The sequence below is a fragment of the Notechis scutatus genome, chromosome 8 (genome assembly GCF_049901735.1).
Source record: "Notechis scutatus isolate UNSWTSFEM ecotype Mainland chromosome 8, rNotScu1.2, whole genome shotgun sequence".
NCBI classification, from domain to species: Eukaryota; Metazoa; Chordata; class Lepidosauria; order Squamata; family Elapidae; genus Notechis; species Notechis scutatus.
This window is the reverse complement of record NC_142016.1, coordinates 9,353,197-9,376,984: the sequence shown is the minus strand read 5'-3', so window position 1 is coordinate 9,376,984 and position 23,788 is coordinate 9,353,197. Positions and strand designations below refer to the sequence as shown.

Sequence of the window (23,788 nt, the reverse complement as noted above, 5' to 3'; positions counted from 1 at the left end):
TTTTGAAATTATCAGTATTATCATGTTCTCTCTTGCCCTGCCTCTTCTCATAATATTGTTCAGGGACCAGACTGTATTGTCTGTCATAGTTATCCTATTGTTTTCATACCACCTCTTTCATTATTGAAATGTAGCAAATCAATTAAAGGGAAAAAGAGAGAATAATTCCACCATGATCCAGTTCATGCGTAGCATCAAGCCATCATTTTCTTAAGGAAGTCATCTTTGATTCGGTCTACAGGTTCTGGCTAAACCAGAAATGCTGGTTTATTTACTGCATTAGCTGGATTCACACAACATGCCAAGGTGAAGCCAAAGAAAGTGCTTGATGGCTTTGCATAATATGTGCATCCGGCCAATGTTTCTTGACAGGTAGTGAAGCAAAACTCCTCATCCCTTCTGAAGCCAAAGATTTTTTTACATATGAACCTGAATCAGATTGGTAAGATTCAGAGAACATTTTAAAGTTCCTAAATCTTGATTCATATCTTTTACCAAATATTTGCAGAACAAAAGAGACAGTTGGATACAGCAAAAATCCGCATATGTACAGAATGATATTAAAAGAGAGCTTTCAAATTTAAAAAAAGGTTTACACATTTGACAAGACTCCTTCCTTCTACCAAACCAGACCTCTGTTTTCAAGATGTTTTTCTATTTCTATTCCTGGCTTTCTGAAGATCTGGCTGCCCATGGAGTGGTCCAAAATATTTTGCTACTTGAGGTAAAAGCCAAGATTGTGCTGTTTCTGGGATACAGGAATGCTGACTGCCGTGGGTGGTCCAGAGGACCTCCAGCCTCAGTCCCAATTCCTACCTGCTTGCTCTGACAGCATCTGGCTCTGCTTCAGACAGATGCAACAGCATCACCAACCACGGCTCAATGCCTGTCCATTCCCATCCAGATGTTCCATATGAAAGAGTCCTCTTGGACCCCCAATTTTCTACCCTTCCTGCCAGCTTCTCGGAATGCTGCTTCCACGCAGAGGGATGGCAGAGTTCAGAAAAAACAACTTCTGATGTCTGTTGAACAGCTGGGGTGTGTTTTTTTTTGGTCTCTTTCCAATCTGTTGTTGCCAGATTGTAGATGCCAAAAGGCCAACAGGCTAAAAGGAGTGGGCTTCCCCATATCAAAGGTTCCTAAAATATTTGCCCTCACACCTCCCTTTAGTGTAATCTTAATGTACAGACATCTCCATAAAAATCCAAATGCTACAATGAACATGGAGTAAACGAACAATGAAAACAGCACAATGAAACTTTGGAAAAGGTGGATTTAAACATTGCTGTGCACTTCATAGTTTGGGAAATCCTGCCCTATAGATTATACTTTTTAATAAAACATATAGGGCAGGGTTTCCCAAACAGTGAGTTGTTCCTCCTTTGGAGAGGTGCAGAGAATAACAGAATAACAGAGTTAGAAGGGACTTTGTTGTTGTTGTTGTTATTTGTTTTTTATTTATTTAAATTTTTTATTTTACTTTTAATACAAACAATCCATCATCCATTAAACAATGTGTCATCTGGGTACAAATATCCTGTGCATCAACAATCAAAGTTTCCAACCATAACCATTTACATTAATATTAATTCTCTACTCTTAGCTTATTACTAATATACATAATATGTCTAATTGTTATAATAATCCTCACCTTAATTTATTGACTTCTATTAACTTATTGGCTGTATTTCATTAGTCTTCTTTTGTTTCTAGCTTTCGTATTTCTTCCCTAACCATCGATAAAATGATTCCCATGTCATATAATATTCAGTTCGTTCTTTTGGAAGGGACTTTGGAAGTCTTCAACTCTCTGCTCCAGCAAGAAATCTTATACCAGGGGTGTCAAACTCAACTTCATTGAGGGCTACATTAGGGTTATGTTTGACCACGGGGGGCTGGGAGTGTGCACAGCCAGGGTGGGTGTAGCCAGCTCGACATCACTCATTGAGGCTCCATTTTCAGCCACAATGACCTCCTGCAGCCCTCTGCCAGGCCTTCACAGAGACACCATTGGCTGGTCCTTTGCTGTTTCCAGGGTGGCACCACGGGCCAGATCTAAGTATCCCATGGACCTCATCCAGCCCACGGGCCTTGAGTTTGACACCCCTGCCCTATAGCATTTCAGACAAATGGCTGTCCAATTTCTTCTTTAAAAACCTCCAGTGATGGAACGCCCACAACTTCCGAAGGCAAGTCGTTTCATTGTTCTGTCAGGAAATTACTCCTTGGTTCTACAGATAATCCAAGGGAGGTGTGTGTTAGATCTGGGGTGGATCGGTTCGAAGGAGACGCGAGACCATCTTAGTGAGTTCAGCTCTTTATTTAGGGTAAGAATAGTCTGAATAATACAAGCCGCGGCAGCCCTTCATATAGGGCTGGCTCGCGGCTCTGCGGCCAATGGCAGCGCTTTGAATCTCCCGCGATCGGTGCAGCCAATCGCGGTAGATTCTTAGCGCTCCAATCACGGCCGGGGTTTCGACCAATCAGGTCGCTGTCCGTCCGGACCAATCAGTTGTGAGGGTTTGGAGTATGCTAATATAGTACAGTGTGAACAGCCTCCTTGTCTAGTTCTCAATCACCAGGCTGAATTGGGAGGCCAGGGCAGGTGATGTGACCTCCCCAGCTGTCTTCCAGCAGCCAGGATGAAGTTCTTGAAGAAAAGTCAGGGAGCTGCCCTTCCCTTCCCCCGCCCTGGCATTTGCCACCTGAGATGGTCACCTAACTTTGCACTATGTCTGAATGCTGCATTTGTCCCCAGCCATAGTGAGCTGCTGGTTCCTAAAATTCTTTGGCAGGGTGGATGAATGTGCTTTAGAAGGCCTCATGCATTGAATCCCCCAAGCATTTCAGCTGTGTCCAAATGGAGCCTGATCCCAGGGGGGAGGGCTGGTGGAGTGGATGGTATTGTAGCTTGTCTTTGGCAGCCAACAGCACGAAATGGACCTCGGCCAAGTGGAACTGCATTGTTTCTCTCCCTCTTTCTATCTTTAAGAAAGCAACTGACCTAATCCCATTTTTGTACACCTCCCAGTCAGGCTTCTAAGAGTTTTAAAACATCGACATGACCACAAATAAGCACTCATTAACCATTTCTTTCCCAAGTCTAGATTTTTTATTATTATTAATAATAATAATAATATTGTACTGATTTGGATCTTGGGTTCAGAGATGAAGAAAACTAAAAAAATAATATTCTTGTGAATGAAAACAGACTTTTTCCATGCTCAAATGTGTGACAATACCAAGGAAATGACTTTGGTATTGAAAATGAAAATTATTTTCTTAAGCTTCAAAAGAATGCAGGGGTTGAGCCTTGATGCTTAGAGGAATTTTCAGCTGGGTTTCCTTTTTTTGAAGGCTGGAAAGAAATGTACTGTACATAGGTACATGTTAACCTATGAAGAGTTTAATGCACTTTATTTGGTTCTGTCAGCCTTCAAGATTTTCTCCCTTTGCTTTGCATCTTTGGGCTGTCATAAGTAACGGGGGGAGGAGGGGGGAAAATTATGGGAAGTGAGCTGGAGGTGTTACAATCTAGTATTGTATAAAATGAGGAGGGGGGAGTACATTCTTGCTTAGGTTTCTATTCCTTGCTTAGCTTTCTCTTCTATGCAGCTGCAAACCTTTATCAAAGTATGCCAAGGTCAACGGACAGAAGCCTCATCACCACCTGGAGATGTCCACATGATGATATTCACAACTTTTAATTGGAAGAACCATTTGAACTATTGGGGGTGGGAACATTGCCATTACTTTATATATGTGATTTATGCACCCATTTTCTTAGATTCAGAATTCTTTTGTTGCTACCACTTGATTTCCAGTAAAAGTTATCTTTTCTCTAATTAAAAGAGTCTAAGTATTTCTTTCTTGGATTTTGAATGGAACACCAGCTGACAGGTTCCTTCTATTCTCAGGATGAATGGTGGAGCTGAGCATTTACTGGCCAGATGCTCTTCCTGATATCTATGTGGAGTTTGCAGCAGATATTTTCTCTTTGTGCCCTGATAGAGAAATATCTGTTGTTCTATCCTAGGCAATGAGAGATGTTTCTCTATCAGGGCACAAAGAGAAAATATCTGCTGCGAACTCCACATAGATATCAGGAAGGGCATCCAGCCAATAAATGCTTTGCTCCAATCAGTCACCCTAACTCCACTCTGATAAAAGGGTTGTAAAAAGAAAAAAAATGATTCCTTCTCTTCTTCCTCCTCTCCACTTCTTTTTCAGTTTTATTGAGCAATTTATTCATTTATTTAATATCTATGTCCCCTACAAGGTGACTCTGGACTCTTGATGTTTTCTGGCAGCCAGGAATCCTCTGGTCTCCATCATGGCTACCCACACCTTTTACCACCACAGAGAAGAGGAACAGAAGGCAGAGAGGCACCGTGATTTGCAAATGACTTCACAGACAAGAAAGTCCAAATTCAGGACCAGGTGAGTCTAGGAATTAAGAAAGTCACAGAATACAGGTTGAGAAAAGGGTTCTGAGACATATCTTGTATGACCCATTTAAAATCTAGTGGCTGTGTTTTCACAACCTGCTCAACTTGTTTGGTTGGTTTCTGTGAAAGCTTACCTATTATGTAAATTCAGCTAATTTGGACAGGTTAGGCTTTAATATACAATACATTGAAAATAGATATATTCAGTGGGTAGAGTTTCCATAGCACAGGAAGCTACCAAAACTTAATCATAATCAAACTCAACATATTATGTAAATGCATCTAGCACATCTTAATAATAGTCTCCATTATTTACGCACAAGCTCTCCAAACAAAATATTTTATTTATGAAACATTTTTATCATTCCCCGTTCTTTCATCCAAATATTTATGTTTCTAAATATTCTCTTCTTTTTTTTTTTTTGTCTGCCATCTCAACTTTCTTGGAACAGTGAAGAAGAAGAAAGTTTTACATCTCTGGATAGATCCATCGCATCTGCTCTTGCGCTGACCACTGAAGTATCTTGGTATGTCCAATGATTTACTGGAAGGAATTTTTTTTCTGCGCCAGGCTGGCTTGATAAATATAGTTAACATTGTATTCTGCATCGATGGACTTCTTTTCCCTTTCTGTCAATTATATATTTTGATGGATTTCTCTGAAGGCCACATCCACAGCCAGAGAAAAACTTTATGCAGAAACAACTATTCATTTAGTGAACTTTCAAAGTTACAACAGCACTGGAAAAAGCAACTTATGGCTGCTTTTCATACTTAGGATCACTGCAGCATCCCCATAGTCACCTAATCAAAATTTGGTTGCTTGGCAACTGCACGTATTTGTGACGGTCACATGATCTATTTTTGTGACCTTCTGACTAGCAAAGTCAGTGGGGAAGCCAGATTTATTTAACAACCGTGTTATTAACTTAACAACTCTATTGATTCACTTAACAACTGTGTCAAGAAAGGTCATAGCATGGGGCAAAATTCACTTAACAGCTATCTCATTTAGCAACAGAAAGCTTGGGCTCAAGTTCTGATCGTAAGTTGAGGACTGCCTATATCCACAACATAAACACCTTTATTTTATAAAACAATAACAAATAGACATCTAACAAGATGTCTATTAGTATTTTTGTACAGATACTCCCTGACATGTATATATGATACTAGCATGTATATTTCCATATTAGCAATTTCGTTTATCTCCATATGTCATACGGTGTAATTATAGTAAGTGAATAACCACACATTAATAGTAGAGAAATGCCTCATAAAAATACAGATATGTGTGGGTGAGATTTGATTATTCACCTTTTTCTGGAGCCAGAATAAAACGGAATCAAAAGAGGAGATTCAGGGTTAGCATGAGGTCTATTTCTGAACCTGAAAAACTGGACTTTCCAATTCATGATTACCTTCCTCAGGGAAACCAGGATGAGACGGGAGGCCACTGTACTGGATCTGGAGGAGAGGGGAAAGAAGAGAATTCGCTTTGGGAATGACATGGAAAAGCTAGAGAAGGACGTCATCAGAAACTGCCGGTTCTTGCGGGTGAAGGCTGACAGGATGGCCCTTCGGAGGAAGGTAAAAAATGGGAGGTTTGCAGGGCACCTGGAAGGAGATGGCTTTTAAGCCTTAAAATACAGTCTGCAGAATATAATTTAGCTTTTGGGTCCAAGGAACTATGTAACAAATAGAAGAGGAGGGAGGAATAGTTTTTTAAACTTGTAGCTTTTTATTTTTTCATCTGGACCATTTTTTTTCTTTCCTGTATTATTCTGGGGCAGCAAAGAGGGCTCAATAGTGGTGATGTTTCTGGGATGAATTATTCAGTGTTGCACCATTCTTTCTTTTTTATTGATAGAAAAGTACAATCTATTGGACATAGTAAAACACAAAAGAGTTTCCTGTTAAAAAAAACTCAGTTGAAGCAATTGTTTGTATAACCCTAACTTTACCCATCTTGTGTAGAAGTAAATGTGTGAAGCTGAGCTGTAATCGTCTACTAACAGATTGAGTTTGTCTCAAGATTGTTACAGGAATGCATTATTATTAAAAGGTATTTTTAAGACTTAAAAAAAAACAAATAGAAGAGAATATTTGTAGTTAGGGTTGAACTGTGGAGTGAGTCCTTGATGGACTCTGAACTTTGTGGCTTTCCCTGCAGATGTTTCATTACCCAACTAGGTATCATTGTCAGTGCACTGATATTGTTTTCTAGTTATATAATGCAACATCTGCAAAAAAACTGCCAAGCTCAGAGACCACCAAGGGCCCCAACTATGAAACTGTTTGAGTGCAGTAGTTCTTGACTTATGACTGTTCATTTAATGACAGAAGCTTCTTTGGTTCTTGATATTGTTGAATGAGAAGCAAAATGTTTTCAAAGAAAAAAACCCAAGAAAGTCCAGTTGCCTTTTGGAAAAAAAACACCTTTGGGATAATTACCATGATGTTCTTCTTTACATTTCTCCAGAGGAAGCTTTGCAAGTGTAAAAACCCAGCATAAGTTCCTTTTTAATGTAACCAGCACTGTTGACATATCAGAGTTGGAAGAGACCTTGGAGATTATCTAGTCCAACCCCCTGCTCTCGCAAGAGACCTATACTAGATTTCTGATAAATGGCTGTCCAATCTCTTCTTAAAAGCCTCCAGTGATAGGGCACCCACAACTTCCGAAGACAGTTTGTCCCAACGGTTAATTGTTCTCACTGCTTGGAATTTTCTGCTTAGGTCTAGGTTGCTTCTCTCCTTGATTAGTCTCCATCCATTGTTTCTTGTCCTGACTACAGTTGCTTTGGTTAAATAAGTTGGTCCCCTCTTCCTTGTGGCAGCCCTTCAAGTATTAGAAGACTGCTATCATGATATGTGACATTGAATGACGTGTGACGTTCAATAGCATCCTAATCTTCATTTGTCTTTTCTTTGGAAAAGTTGCATCAGGGAAAGAAAGTTTATTTGTTTTGATGGCAGCCTTTGTACCACGGTAACAGTCCAAATATCACAGAGAGATTTCTAGGCAATTGTTAGTGTAGTACCTAGCCCAGTGGTGGCTAACCTTTTTGGGCTCCTGTGCCAAAAATTGTGCGGCATTTCCATGCCAGCACCCAGAAGGCAATGCATGACCCCATGACCCCAATGCATGACCCCATGACCCCAATGCATGCACGTGCAATCCCCACCCTCACCCAGCCGCCCCATTACCTGCACTGCACTTCACAGCTGATTTTCGGCCAGTTTGAGGCCTTTTTCGGCCTCCCGAAGACTTGAGGAAGGCTTCTGCAGGCTTCTGCAGGCTTTGCAGGCCGAAAACTAGCCCCGTTTCATCATTTCCAGTATTTTTGGAAAAACAGGAAGTGACAAAACGGGGCTAGTTTTCGGCCTGCAGAAGCCTGCAGAAGCCTTCCTCAAGCCTTTGGGAGGCTGAAAAAGGCCTCAAACCAGCTGAAAATCAGCTGGGAGGCACGTGCATGCGCAGTGAGGTAAGCTTGCCTGCAGCTCGCATGCCAGCACAAATGGCTCTGCATGCCACCTATGGCGAACCTGCCATAGGTTCGCCATCACAGACCTAGACTAACCTGGCTGATCTGTGAAAAACTAAGCAGTGGGACACAATTGTTATTTAGATGAAAGACACCCAAGAAATCTCAGATTAGGACCTGCACTGAAGAATTAAAATTTTAAAAATCCTAAAAGATGGCAGTGTTAGATCAGTTCCATATTGTTACATGAAAAATAAATCGAACTGTCCAGGTGACATCCTGGACAATTTAACTCATCTAAAGGGAAGTGTTATTTTAATATTAACATCCAGAGAGTGCCAATAGTTCCCTGTCCCATGTCTGCGAAGGTATTTATAGAAACAGCAAGATAAAAAGTTATAAAACCATCTGCATTCTCGTCCAAGGCTGAAGCGAAGGCGCTACTGGAAAAGGAGGTGATGGGGCTGTTGTCCTGCCGGGCACCCATGTTTTGGGTCCCCCTGAGAGCTCACACAGTCTGGGAGAGGATGAGCGTCACGTTGGAATGCACTGTTCTGGCTAACCCTCAGCCCAAGGTCACCTGGTAAGTGGATCAGGAAGAAAATGTTGGCATCGTCTCTCTGAAACTATGAAAGAAGAACTCATTGTCCCTCTGAAAGATGGGTCTTCCATTGCTGGAAATTTTTAAGAAGAGGTTGAATAGCTATTTGAAAGGGGTCCTTGGGGGTCTCTGAGCTTTCTTGCTTTCTTGCAGACATTTCATTACCCAAACTAGGGGACATCATCAGCGCTAGAAGGGAATGGGGTTTGTCGAGTGGCAGAGAAGGAGAAGAGGAGAAGGAGGAGTGTAGGGTCCTTGGTGTTCTCTGAACTTTCTTGCTTTCTTGCAAACATTTCATTACCCAATGAAACTAGGTAATATCATCAGTGCTAGTAAGGAGTGCAGTTTGCTGTCAGTTTATATTCTAGTGTCTTACCTGTCCATGTTGGTGGGAGCAGCCTTAGAAATTCTTTGGTCAGGCTGTTTGCTGTTGGCTTCTTTGGAGGTTTCTTGATTGGGGTATTGTTTACCTGATTGTTGGTCTGAGCGGGAGTTTATCTATGCAGGTCTGAATGCTGATTACTGGTGGAGAGGTTCTGGGGTCTTTTTTTGTTATCATTTGGTGTGGTCCAGGGGTCCCCAAACTTGGCAACTTTAAGACGTTTTGGACTTCAACTCATAGAATTCTCCAGCCAGCATAGCTGGCTGGAAATTTCTGAGAGTTGAAGTCCACACGTCTTAAGAGTTGCCAAGTTTGGAGACCTCTGGCTCTGGTCAATTGTCTTTTTGTATAGACTATAGATGTTGTTAATATCTATGTGTCTATTGATGGCTAATTTGTCAGATTGCCAGGCTTCTAAAAATTCCCTGGCACTATTGGACTTGGCTTGGGCTAGGATGGTCACATTTTCCCAATGGAAACTATGGTTAAATCTGTCTATACGTTGTAAAAATATAGAGACGGGTTTAACCATAGTTTCAATTGAGCTACAAATATTCTCCTTTATTGAATAGCCATTTCTCTTGCTTGAGCAGGGGGTTGGATTAGAAGGTTGGATTAGAAGGTCGGATTAGAAGAGGGCATGCATAAGTGCACCAACGTGCCTACTGTCCCTGTCCTATTGTTTCTTTTATTTTTCTTATAGGTATCCATTTCATGTATTCATAACTATGTTTACTCTTATACCTATTATCTTGTAAGCAATTGACAAATCAAATTAAAATTTTAAAAAACCCTCTAAAACTAGTCCCTTCCAACTCATGTTATTCTCATGTTCTGAAAAAGTCGCTTGACCTCACCTGCAGATTGCAGATTTTTCAGGATTGTACCCTTTGGGCTTAGAAAAGTGGACATGGTTGAATATTTGATCCTGTTCACAGAAAAATAGCGAGAAGTTTTATGCAAGTGAGGATTTTTTTTTCCCAATGGAACATTTCAATGTGTATGGGCTATATCAGGGGTGTCCAACCTTGGCAACTTTAAGACTTGTGGACTTCAACTCTCAGAATTCCTCAGCCAGCTATGCTGGCAAGTTGCCAAGGTTGGACACCCCTGGGCTATATCGTTTATTCCCTATAATTGTAGGACATGTTATGCCTTGTTGAGGATATGGGAAGAACGGATTTAATACCAGCCGAACCTCCGTTTTGTTTGCTTGCTTGCTTGGATTTTTTTAAGTGATGTTGCAAATGAAATTAACATAGCTTCCTCCTCCGCAGGTGAAAGAGTTTACAGTTGGAAAAACGTTAAATGCATTGCCCAAATTCCAGAAGGGTGTTTTAAAGAATGCATCTGTTGCTCAGAAACCATCCAATCTGGGGTTAAATTTTGATTTAGCTCAAAACTTATTCTCTGTGGTTGTTCTTACAAGCACTTCCCTTTTTGTAAAACAACCAAACTTTTTTCACTTGCTTTCTACACGGTTTCTTCACAACATCACATTCCCCTTCCGCTGGTCTTTTTCTTTTTTAATGGTAGTGGAAGATTTTTCACAAATGCCAAAACTATAAATAAATTGATGATGATGATGGACAATGTTACCTAGTTTGGTAATGAAATGTCTGCAAGAAAAACAGAGAGCACTAGGACCTCATAAACAGTTGAATAAGAGTTCTGTATTGATTTTTAATAACCTTTTCAGTTCACTATGACTGATATACATCTTTTTTCCAGCTGGTGCCTTCCAAATGTGCTGGATTATAAACCCCATCATGCTTGGAAACTCTTCATATATGAAAGACACTAGATTATTTGAAAGAAATGCTGTGGAACTCCTGTGGGAACAGCACCACTCTGCAGAGCCTGAAAAAAGTTTAACTACTTTAATGAAATCGAAAACTCTTCTTTCAAATAGTTTTCAATGTGTGTCGTTAGATCATTCATTCATTCATTCATTCAATTTCTATAGTCGTCCCTCTTAGTCAGTGACTCTGACTGTCTTACAATTCAAAGTGAATAACCCTATGTGATCAATCTTGGTGGACTTTCAACATTTCCAGAAACATCCTGAACACTCTTCATTTTTCTTCTCTTTGTACTTGACCAGGTTTAAAAATGGTGTTCGAATTGACCCTCGTGTTGCTCCAGCAGGGAAATATAAAATGAAGAATGAATTTGGAATGCTTACCTTGGATATCAGGAGGTAACTGATGAATCTAAATAGGATTAATTTTTAGGATGATTGTAAGAATGCACGAAGAAAACAGGAGTCACAAAGTTAAGAAAGCAACAGGAAACAAAGGTTGTGATTACATCCCACATTAACAAAGCTCACTAATGAATAGTCAACTGCACTTTTGCAAGTTGCTAAGTTTAACTACTTTTGACCTTGGTTAGTTCTAAACCTGGATAATTTTTGTGCACAAACCATCTAGATTAATTGATGTTTCATGTACGAAAAAAAATTATGTAGTGTATGGCATATCATACATAATTAGCAATATATATTAACATTGGTAAAACACAATAAAATATAAATGAAAGAAAGATCTACATTCAAATACCAATGTCTAGGCCATCTAACCACTAAAGTGCAGCATTATTTATATCTTTAAAAATCAGATACTGGACCGGTATATGTATATTCAAGTTACAGCCAGTCACCATGTGATCTGAAAAAAATCAATTCTATGAGTTAAGAGATTGTTATGTGAAAACAGGTGAAGAGAAATCAAAATCCACAAATCATGTAATGAAGTTGAGATAGAAGGAGATAAAAAGTCACCACATCATTTGCTTTAACATATGGGCCAGCATTTCCCAACTTTAGCAAGTTTAAGATGAATGGACTTCAACTCCCAGAATTCCCCAGCCAGCACACTTTGGCTGGGGAAACACTGCCTTTGGTCAAATATGGAACAACTGGAGCATCTATTGTTTGCTTTTATTTTCAGATGCTCTTTGGATGATTCCGCCGAATACAGCGTGGAAGTGAAGAACTCTTATGGAGAGGCCAACTCATTTGCAACTGTATTTGTCAGGAGTAAGTCTCGACTTGACGTTGACAAGTGCAAAAACATCCTTGCAAAGTCAAATGTTCTCTGCATGAAACTTATTTCTTCCTCAGATGTACTGTTGCAATACAAGCGATGCGTGTTTTCTGACTAATTCCCATTACTCACTCATTAATCCAAACATTGCCAATTTTTTCTCTCCTCCAGGCATGTTAGAAAAGGATTCCCAGCACTCCCCTAGCTAGACGTTGATCGGCGGGAGGGTAGCCCAACAGCTGGAAAACACCTGGTTGGAAGGCGATTGCCAATTTGGGCCTCCTTTGCAGTTTTCCAACAGTTTTATGCCAAGGGTGTTTCTTCAGGCTAGGACCTAGGTAGAGTTCTCAATCCATTTTTGTCTAAAGTAAAACAAAAAAAAAGAAGCTTGATGGAGGCTAGAATTGGGTTTCCATCAAGTTTGGCATTCTTAGCTGTTTGGAGACTCACCTCTCCTGATTTCAATGTGTGCATTGCAACTTGAACCTACTTGGCTCCTGTGAGTAATCTGCCTGGGAATGAAACCAGTTTCAGAAATCCCTTTCAAACCACTAGCCGCCTTTGCTATGGGGGAGGCCTGGAGTTCTGTCTGGAGGAAACTTGAAACAGTCAACATATGGTGGATCTCCCTGCTTTTTTACCTTTCTAATCTCTACTAGGAAAGAAAGCAGAAACACTTTTTTTTTCTTTTTTGAGGTGCATTCTTCTTGGACTGTAAAACAAGAAAGCGAAAAAAAGGAGAGGGGAGTGGAGTGGAGGGCAGGGTGGGGCAGAGAAGGGAAGGGAAGAGCAAAAATGAATGGAAGTGAAGGAGGAGGAGGAGGAAAAGGAAAGGGAAACGGAAAGGAAAACAAGAGAAGAGAAGAAGGAAAAGGAAAAGCTAGTTCCCCCATTGGAATGGAATGGAATGGGATAGAATAGAATAGAATAGAATAGAATAGAATAGAATAGAATAGAATAGAATAGAATAGAATAGAATAGAAATATGGAATGGAGTGGGGTGGAGTGGAATGGAATGGAATAGAATAGAATAGAATAGAATAGAATAGAATAGAATAGAATAGAATAGAATAGAATAGAATAGAATAGAACAGACTTCTTTATTGGCCAAGTGTGATTGGACACACAAGGGATTTGTCTTGGTGCAAATGCTCTCAGTGTACATAAAAGAAAAGATACATTCGTCAAGAGTCAAGAATCATCAGGTACAATAGTCATAGGGTACAGTAAGCAATCAAATCATACTAGGAAACAGTCAATATAAATCGTAAGGATACAAGTGACAAAGTTACGGTCATACAGTCACAAGTAGGAGAGGATGGGTGAAAGGAAGGAGGATTAATAGTAATAGTAGTGCAACCTTAGTAAATAGTTGGACAGTGTTGAGGGAATTGTTTGTTTAGCAGAGTGATGGTGTTTGGGGAAAAACTGTTCTTGTGTCTAGTTGTTCTGGTGTGCAGGGCTCTCCTAGAATAGGAAAGTTTGAAGGTTGCGCCAATTTCCCCTACTCAGAAAAGAAAGTCCATGTTTTGTGTTCCATCCATATATTTCTTAAAACTGGACTTTCACTATTTCACCAGTGTATCTGTAATCATCATAATTTTTTTTAAAAGCCTGTCTTTATACTGGTGATCTTGTGTATCTGTGGGTCCGTGTAAAAAAAACAACGATCCAACATTTCAACAGTTCGGCAATCCTGGATGACAGCAGGCATAAAGAACAGGACCCATGGTGAGAGGCGAGAGCCTTCCCTGCCACAGCACCCAGTGTCCAATCAGAGCAGAGGCATTTGCCTATCATATAATGAAGCCCTGCAAGCCACACACAGCCACATTTGTGCCAGTAGAAGTCAGGAAATGCTATTTTGGATGCAGAGCAAGAAGAAATGGGCAGAGGCTACGGTGGGCTGGGGTAGATCGCGGGCAATGTGTGTGTTCCTTTCCTTAAGACATGGACACTGAACTGGCCTTCTGTCAGTCAGTCAGATGTGTGAGTCCAACCTTAAAAAGTTGGCCTTGACTTGACTTCATCCATACGAATCATTTAGGTCAAAGTTTTCAGCGACCAACTGTACATTATTATTTGCAAATGAAATGGTGAAGTGCACTTTTATCAATGCCTGTATTTCTCCCTCTCTTCCTTTCCCATTCCCCCATCAACTCCTCTCTAACCTCTTGTAGAATATTATGGGATGGAATCTGGATTTGACTCAGAAATCTATAAACGTGAGTAGAAGTTTACGATCCTTTATAATGGTAGTCTTGGATTTAGCAGACCATGCATATACATAGTGCGATTCTTTGGTTGGTCCATTTTAAAGATGGCTTCAGAATGAACCAGAGGTGAAAAGAAAGCAAGACTTGGATTGCAACGATAACAAAAATAAAATTTGTTCCTGCAACACACTTAACATGGTTACTGAATTAACCCCTTAATAAGGATTTGTACAGTATGTGAAAACATGGACTAACTAAGCAGGCGGAGCTTATGTAGTGATTTAATTTCAAAACAACTAAGATTAAAAATAACCAGTCTGACTGCGCTGTGTGATTGCAGCTGTTAGATATTTGCTTGACCTGATTAAGGATGTTGTACAGACTGCAGCCTGTAGGAGCATCAGTAGGAGGTGCCAAAATCTGCCAGATGGAGGGTCTGGAGTTGTGATCAAAGCTCAACCCTTTTTCTACATGGATGCAGCATTGTTACATACAAAAGGGGGAAGGGCTTCTGTGCAGCTTGGAATCTTCATGGAATAGAAGAAAAAGGGAAATCCTCCTCCAGGGAAATCTTAGACTTGTAAGTCTTCAACTTACAATCATAACGGAGTCTGGAATTGTAGTTAGTCATAGCAGTTGTTAAGTGGGCCTTATTTTACCGCCTTTTTTGCAGTAAGCATTAAGCAAAGTCATTAAATGAACCCATTATACTCAATGGGAGTTTTTTTTGCCAGAAACTGGCCAAAAATGCCAAAAATCAAGGAGATGTGGGAAGTTGTGTTCTCTTGTACAGCCATAAATGTAGGCCAGTAGCCCAGTGCCAAAAATGCAATCAAGCGATCACAAGGGAGCAACCATTGCAACTTTGAAACCGGGTCATAAGCAGTTCATAAGAGGTCTGTTGTAACTTGGAACAGTCATTAAGCGAGGACTGTCTGTACTTCCGGTTAGTAAAAGCTGGGAAGAAAGACCAAGAAGTCATTGAGGGCACCCAATAGTGATGATGGGGAATGAGCAGCTATAATGCACATCAAAGCATGTCCTATGTAGACACCTGAAAAGATACATTTTTGGTAAGTGGTAACTGGGACCTCTTTTCTTCTGCTCTCTCTCACGCACACATGGTGGTCTCTGCATTAAGATTGGCACAGCTGAACACCAGCTTCAAACACTGTGAAAAGAATGGGGCAGAAATGTCCCAAGTCAGAAGAGGCCTTTCCTTCTTTGTTGGCCATCAATGTTCAACCTTCTTCCTAACCTAACATCTGTTTGCTTCTTAGAGAGACTCAGAGGCATAGAAGCTGACTTTGCCAGCACCTTGAAGCCCATCTTTGCTAGAGAGAAGGAACCGTTCACCCTCTTATGCACTTTCACTTCAGATCTTCAGGAATACCAACAAAACATTTCCTGGTTCCGTGATGGTTTGTATATGTAGCCGCAATGCTGCATGAGAAAGCATCCAAATATGCTGCATCAGGTTTAGCAGCCTTTTGTTCCCCATCTTTGGATGCCAATTGTATGAGGGTGCTTTTACAGAACAAAACACTCTTTACTTGGCTACTGAATTGACTCATTTCAGTAGTTTGCATAATACAATGAGCCTGCACTTAACCCAACAGTTTTCACATCTTCATAAAGTTATCAAAGAGATCTATCCCACCTTCCCAAATAATCAAAATCTCATGCAAAGAGTACTGAAATTTTGTGAGGTTTCCAGATGATTTCCAGAATCCTTTATGAGATTTTTTTTTCCAGACATTTTGGCCATCTCATTTCAATTTGTAAGACTTCAGAAAATTGTAAACATTTTTAGGGAGGCAGGGAGGCATGTCACATGGAGGTCTAAAAGGACATCTTAATCTTACCTTGTTGTTTTGAAAAGTCTATATATCCTTGATGATCTGTCTTTAGTTTTTATACGTCATAATGAAGAAGAACAGCCCAAGATGTCTCACAAATAGTTTCAGTTGTATGTTTAAGGAGATTTCTCACCAGGGTGGGGAAATTTCTTTGATTTCACCCTAGGCTAATCCAATAAAATCTAAACTGGAGAACAAAGAATTTCTTCTTATCACAATTTTCATGTGTTCATGATTTTATTATCTAAGTTCCAGGTTCCAACATTTTCATTTATTATGTGAATTAGAATTTAAAATGGGAAGGAGGATCACTTTTAATGAATAAAAGTGCCCTTAGCTCAAGTCAAGTTTATTTGTACTCCTAGTGACTGCATCCATACAAAATTTTCGGTACCAGTTTGGAACTAGTTTGCCATTGATTTCTGCCAGAATGAATTTTGTCTTTCCAATCTAACCAACATGACTGGTATATCCAGAAGATTGGCCATCTATAGACTAACCAAGGGTGATCTTTGTAGCTTCTGAGATCCGCCAGGGTCTATTAATTGCTGCCAGTTGCTGAAGACTTGCCTTAAAATATATCCACCAATGTTTATGGAGATTCTCAGTCTTCCGGGTCATGGTTGTCCCAAAGGTGCTTTTTTCAAGAGGCAACTGGACTTTCTGGTTTTTCTTTGAAGACGTTTTGCTTCTCATCCAAGAAGCTTCTTCAGCTCTGACCTCTTTCAGCTTTGAAAGGGGTCAAAGAGGCCACCTATGTCAAAATTGAGCAGACCTCTCTCAACAGAGGGGGAGGGATAGGACATCACCTGTCTCCAGTCTACAGCACAGTCCTTTCAACAGTTCCCAAAAGGCTCCACACCCATTTGCACTACTCGGGTGACCCTGAGGACACAAATAAACCTCCAGGTGGCCTCAACAACTCTCTCAAAGAATGCAAATGTCTTTGTGTCTGTCTGCAAGGAATATAAATCTTTCCATTCCCCACCAACCAGTCAGAGCTGAAGAAGCTTCTTGGATGAGAAGCGAAACGTCTTCAAAGACAAACCAGAAAGTCCAGTTGCCTCTTGAAAAGGCACCTTTGGGATATATCCACCAATAGGACTTTTCCCCCAAAACTTGTTCCTCAAAAGTGCTTTTGCTAGTGGTGGAAGAGGAGGAGAAAAAGGAGCTATCTTTTCTTTTTTTAATTAATATGCTACTGTTTGACACAGGCAGCATATTTTACAAGTGAAATCTAACCTTTTCAGGATTCCAGATTCTGAACATGTGCTAAGTATCATGGATGAAACTGGATGAAACAAGGTGGTGCTTATCTCCTGTATGCTAGGTGAGTTGCTAAAAGATTCTGACCGCCGGCAAATGAAGTGTGAGGACCGGGAGGCAACCCTGATGATATCCTGTGCTTACAAGGAGGATGAAGGCCTTTATAGCATCCGCATCCCAACACAAGACGGCTACAATGAACAAAAAGCTTATGTGTTTGTTAGGGGTATGTTCATCATTATTGATCTGATAATTTAATGGTGAATTTTATTTCAAAAGTCTAAGAAGTTTCCACCAACCTTTTCCAACTAATTGACTCCAATTGAGCTAGATTGTTATTCTTACAACTCTTACTCACCGTGAAAGGTGCCCTTAGTCTCTTCACAGGTTCTCATGGATCCCCCAAATCCTGCGAAGCACAGTTTCAAACACCCTACATTTGAGCAGTTTCCCTCAGCCTGATGATATTTAGATGTATCTGACTGTAGTCTCCATACTATATATGGGGACTATGGATCTTTACTTACAATCCTAATTGTAAGTTGAGGATTATCTGTATGGAGAATATCACAATGATACTAGCAAAGATTGATGACCAAGACTTCTAGGGAGCATCTAAAAGGAGAAGGATGGCTGGTTGAAGGGCAAGAGAAAGAAAAAAACAGACTAGGAGTTAACTTTATACCTCTAATTTCCTTCATAAACTCATGCCACCATATATACAGTAGATGGCCCTTTCTCAAGGTTGTGAAAGTGACTTTCCCAAAGTTACTCAAATGAACCTTGTCTCTGTTGTCTAGCAAGCATCTTAAGTATTGTATATAGGATAGTGAGCACTTCCCATCACCAACAATTATTTCGGGGTAGGTAGATAAAATTGTGAGATGTCCTTTATCTTGATTCAACAATCTCACCATAGCTTCCTGTCTTTTTCAGATGCTGCAGCTGCAACAGCTGGTGCCCCCGGATCTCCTCTCCTTGTACAATGTCATGATGTGAACAAAAACAGCCTCATACTTTCATGGGCACCTCCCAGTGATAATGGTGGAAGCCCCATCATTGGTTATTACATTGAAAGGTTCACACTCTATAGTAGCCCAGTCTTCCTCCCTCCCTCCCTTCTATTCATTCATTCATTCATTCATTCATTCATTCATTCATAATCAATTGTACAAAAGTGTTATTTTTGCCTTCCAGGTGTGAAATGGGCACAGATGAATGGGTTCCTTACAATGACCAGCTGGTGAAAACTTGCAGGTCACCAGTTTTGGGTCTCACAGAAGGAAAGAGTTACCAGTTCCGAGTGAAGGCCGTCAATTGTGCAGGAATCAGTAATCCTTCAAAGGCCAGCAGCCCTGTGACAATGATTGATCCCAATGAGGCCAAGAGGTTGCTAAGTACGTCATTCCTGGTTTAGACCATGAGGAGGCTCACAAGAATTGAAGGAAGTCTTTAAGACAATGCAGACCACCAATGACTTCAAGTAAAAGAGTTGTGGTACAAAGAAGGAGCAAAAAAGTTTTTACTAAATTGATCAAGGGATTACTTTGTCCTAGGACAGTTCAAATATTCCCTTTGGTGGAATTAATCAAACTGAAGCAATCCAATGGTCTATACTCTATTCGGTTTGACAATTCAACTGAACTATAATTTATATATCTATAAATTATAATGTATGACTTCCAACTCATTAATTTTCTTTTTCTTTGATTAGACATTCCTTATGATGATGGGATGAGGACAATTATAGTTTCGAAAGATGAACTGGAACGTAAGTTCATAGGCAACTTCATTCCTTAAGTACTCCTCCAATAAGTACTCTATTCCAAAGGAGTTTTCCTGTTACATTGAACTGCTTATACATTTTGAGTAGTAGCAAGTCTAGAATTTGTCCTTTCCACTACAAATGGAAGTTCTTGTAACAAAAGAGTTACTCGGGAAGTTGCCTTAAGTCAGACCAGAACCTAATCTTTCCAGTTGAGTATCTTCTACCCAACTGCCAGTGATTCTCCAGGGTCTAAAAAGTATGTTATCTTGGAGATGCCAAGAACTAAGCAAAGTGTTTCTGTGTAAAAAAATTAGATATTCAGCTCTATTGTTCCTTTATAGACACATCCCTTGATTCTATCGTAGCAGTCATGCTCTCCAGATATGTTGGACTTGGCTGAGAAAGTATGGGAAGTGAAGTCCAACTTTACTAGAGAATACCATATTACCAACCAAGCTATTATTTCTTTATTGCAAATCTGGTATCACTACAGTGTGTAATGGGTATTTTAACTCTCCTTTCCTATAGCTGAGATTAAGATCCCATTGCCTCCCACCAATATCCATGCCAGTGAGACCAGAGAAGATTATGTGATCCTTTCTTGGGATGAGCCAGACCCCAGAGGCAAAGAGCCACTGAATTACTACATAGAAAGGGTAAGGAGACGGCACAGTTGCAAGATTCAGTAGATCAGTAATCTAAAACTACCTTTAAATTAGCCTGAATTTCATTCAGGCTCTTCCAAACCAAATTCTTCCTCAAACAAATTTGAGGACTAAGACTAACTGTCCACCAATCCTGATGACCTTCACCAGAATTGAGATAAGGGCAATATCATGGGGATATGGCAGAAAAAAGAGGTTGCAGGATGGAAAAATAATAACATGCACATTGCTAGTTTTTACATTTCATGGTAGACCACCAAATGGAGAAGAGCCATAGTCAGTAGGCAACATTCTAATTTCTACATCACAAGTTATGCAACTTTCCATAATTTCTTCTAAGAATTTGAGCCTTAAGTCAATTCTTGTGGGTTTCCAGATTTCCACATTGGGTCACTGGACATGAAAATTCAGGGTTGGCCATTGTGGGAATTGCTATCTGTTTCCTGCACAAGGCGTGCAAGGACAACGGGCCTTCTGGTAGTTTTTTTTTTTTAAAACAAGTTTTATTAAAAGTTTCAACAACAAACAAATCATTACATATTAAATCTTTCCTGTCTTTCTACAATAATTTCCCCAATATTCTCATAAAACACAAACAAACACAAACAAACATAAAAATCTTTTAGTAAAGTACCTTGGCCCCAGTTACCTCTCTTTGCATGGGCTAAAATAATAGCGCATATCACTCTTCACAATTCTATCTTATTTAATCCATCTTAATTAAATCATTAAATTTGTATCTTTTGCCCATTCATTATCCCTCTATCTCTTCTTATAATAAAAAGAATTTCTCCTGAAATCACTAATCAGAGTATGATGCCTTTCTATCCTCCCCTAAGTTAGTAAAATTAAAATTCAACATAACAAATACCCAATTTGGTTCTGCTTGGTACATTCTATCCACCAAAAATGTTTAAATACATTGTATCCTCCTTTCCTTCGATATTTTATTACATTTCAAAAATCAATCATTATTAAATCAATCATTATTAAAAACTTCAACATTTCAATTTTAAACTTCAACATTTTAATTTCTTATTAAATCTTAAACCATTCTAATTTACTATTTCAAATATAAATGTTACAATACCATCTTCTGTACCTTAGCAGAATCTTTCTTACAGAAATTTATATTTCATCCTTTGTCTCTAAAAAAATCCTCTTCTCCCATCCAATTTTAAAGCTTTGAGGCTTTTCTCCGCCTTTCCCTTTCTTTCTTCCCCCACCAAATCTTCCTACCCCCCTTCTTCTTCTAACCTCTGCCTTGCTGGGATCCCTTCTCTGTTGTGTTCCCTTTTTCTCTTGTTTGTTATCATTATATTTATTTTGCATCATATTTTTCTCTTTCTCAAATGTTTTTTAAATCTTAAGTCCTTCATTTTCCTTGCTCTCTTCCTTCCTTCTTCCTTAGATAAGTTTTGGGATTCAATGAAGATGGCGTCTTCGCCTCTTCCTTGTTGTTCTTCTTCCGTTTCCATCTGTTCCATTGTCTGTTGGTAATTGACCAGCGCCATTTCTAGAAATAGAAAAGCTTTTTCCATGCCATCTTTGCAGGCTGCTTTTGTTTGCTCATATTCATCCCTCAGGTCTTCAAAAAGGAAAGCCATTATAAATAAATCTTTTCTTTTCTTTATTCCTCTTCCTTCTTACACCAACCAAATATTCCGAGAGAAAGGCAAAACAATCCCAAAATCCACAATCCTCAATAAATCCAAGCAAGCCAAAATTCCCTTCCTCTTCCAGGGTGGTATCAAACAAATAAAAAAAAAAAAGAGTCCAAATCTATATTTTAAAGCCTTATTAAGATTATATTTCTGTCCTCAAGTCTTCAAGGCATCTCCTCCAACAAGATCCAAATTTATATATTTTTTATCCTCTCCCTTCCGGCTTAATTCCGTCGGGAGGAGAGTAAACTTCCCTTCAGCACCTCAAAATAGCCGCTTTTTTTTTCTCTTGTGGAAAAATCATCAAAAAACCATCTTTTCCAGGAATTAAATTAGATAAATCTCAAAGCCCTGGGTCAACCAAGAAGAACTTTCACTTTCAATAACTTTCTCTTCTTCCTCCTGCGCATACTTGCCCGGCTGTCAACTTCTTTGTGGCGGCCATTACGGACCGCCGCTGCACCGTCCTGGTAAAAGGGGGTTCTGCCGGCCAGGAGGGGTCTGCAACACCCCCAAACCCTTCCTCCGGATCCCCTTACCTTCAGCTACCCCTGCAGGGCAGCCTTGCTCCGCACCCGTCCGGGTCGGAGCCCCAAACGGCTAGCGCGGGCAGGGATCGCGCAGCTTCGCGAATCCCTACCGCCGCGGCCGACAAACCGGAAACTCCCCGGGCCTTCTGGTAGTTGTTTGTAACACGAGGCGAGGGACAAGGTCGAAATGTTGCCACTTCTTACCCAGAATTGTAGCAAACTTAAACTTTACAGCTTTGTATTCTCATATGGTATTTTGTGTGATGTAATGAGTTTGTAACAACACACTAACAAAAATTGCAAACGTTAACAAAGATTGCTTCTAATAAAAGAGGGTGTCAGAGCCTGCCCTGTGCTCTCATCCCGATTTGGCTTCAAGACGACTGCCTCAGTGTCTTCATTCATGAGAGACCACCACAGCCATTTTTTTCCCCTGGCAGAAAACCTGTTGCCTCAGGCTGATAGAAACCCATTTTATGACAAATAATGGTGGGCTTCCTTTTGTCTTTTCAGTCAATCGCAGGGAGTAACAAATGGCAGATGGTTAATCTGGATATTCCCGTCGGTTCCACCACTTTCCCTGTCTTTGGTCTGGAGAAGGCAAAATCCTATTGTTTCCGAGTACGGTCGGTGAACAAATATGGAGTGAGTGATCCTTCTTTGCCCAGTGAACCCATCTCTCTGGGAAAAAAGATTGGTAATCTCTCATTCTTTTTTCTTTTAATTGTCACTAAATAACATCTAGTAAATCCTGCTGTTGGCTGAAGAATTCTGAGAATTGACATCCACGTCTTAAAGTTGCTGACGTAGAGAAACACTAGTTTAACTGATAGAGATTGGAGAAGAGTTGAAAGAAAGCATAATGGTCTTCAAGTAGTTGCTGCATTTAAGCTTCCATTCCCCCTCCCCCTTTTTTTTGTTGTTTTTTTAGCTCCACTTCCACCCCCATCTCAGGTCCTGGCTTTCAGAGATACCAAGACATCTGTGGTTGTGCAATGGAGCAAGCCAAGAAAAGGAGAGGAACCACTGGGTTATTACATCTATTGCCAGGAGGTTGGGACAGATGAATGGCAAACGGTCAACAACAAACCTGTCACTTGTCATGAGTGAGTTCATTTGGTTATCCTTTCCATCTCTGTAGCTTTTAGGCATTTCTGAGAGGGGAGTGGGAAAATGGCACCCTGTTTTTGTGGTTTCAAAACAAGGAAAGGAAGGATGTTGTTATGTTGTTAATATGGATTCAGTTTCAGTTTCATTGAGCTAATTCAGATGTTCTCCCTTTTCAAGTCTCTAATTTCATTCAGCAACAAAGGAACTGGTTGTAATGGGCAAAATGATACTCATGGAATCTTCTTAGTTTAATGGGTTTGTCTTAGAAGCAGCTCATCTAATCAAACCAAGATCTAAAAAAGAATGGTGTTTCAAACAACAATTAAAGTATGTTTGTCTTGGAGATAGCAGCACAGAGATATCAGCACTTTAAAATGAATTAGTTAGAGATGATTTATCCAAGCAACTAGAAAGGTCAATCATAACCTGATAAAGTTTTATTTGGAAGGACAATTTGCAAAATCAGTGTCATTGTTGCAAGTATCCTGCTTACAACTGTCTACCATCTCGCATCTGGCAGACCTCATGGTTGCATTCACACAATGTGCTAAATTTGGTTATTTGCTTGTTGGCTTAGCAAGGTGCGTGAAACTAAACTGTATTGGTTTTTTATGATATATATACCCAGGGATGGGATTCAAATTTTTTAACAACCGGTTCTGTGGGCATGGCTTAGTTGGTGGGCGTGGCTTGGTAGTCATTTTATTGGCTGGGCATGGCCAACTCAATATCACTCACATCGAG

The 23,788-nt window shown here is 40.0% G+C and overlaps 1 protein-coding gene across 1 annotated transcript in view; it reads left to right on the top strand.

Moving 5' to 3' along the window:
- MYOM3 (myomesin 3) overlaps nt 1-23,788 on the top strand; it is a 53,245-nt gene that overhangs the window by 5,800 nt on the left and 23,657 nt on the right. The window contains exons 2-16 of the mRNA XM_087970585.1: nt 4,280-4,440; nt 4,901-4,975; nt 5,879-6,038; nt 8,362-8,519; nt 11,024-11,119; nt 11,871-11,959; nt 14,147-14,191; nt 15,463-15,603; nt 17,372-17,533; nt 18,244-18,385; nt 18,505-18,704; nt 19,022-19,078; nt 19,604-19,731; nt 22,448-22,631; nt 22,866-23,040. Of these exons, the coding sequence (XP_087826711.1) occupies nt 4,334-4,440; nt 4,901-4,975; nt 5,879-6,038; nt 8,362-8,519; nt 11,024-11,119; nt 11,871-11,959; nt 14,147-14,191; nt 15,463-15,603; nt 17,372-17,533; nt 18,244-18,385; nt 18,505-18,704; nt 19,022-19,078; nt 19,604-19,731; nt 22,448-22,631; nt 22,866-23,040 (1,919 nt within the window). The 5' untranslated portion in view covers nt 4,280-4,333. The remainder of the gene's footprint in view (nt 1-4,279; nt 4,441-4,900; nt 4,976-5,878; nt 6,039-8,361; nt 8,520-11,023; nt 11,120-11,870; nt 11,960-14,146; nt 14,192-15,462; nt 15,604-17,371; nt 17,534-18,243; nt 18,386-18,504; nt 18,705-19,021; nt 19,079-19,603; nt 19,732-22,447; nt 22,632-22,865; nt 23,041-23,788) is intronic.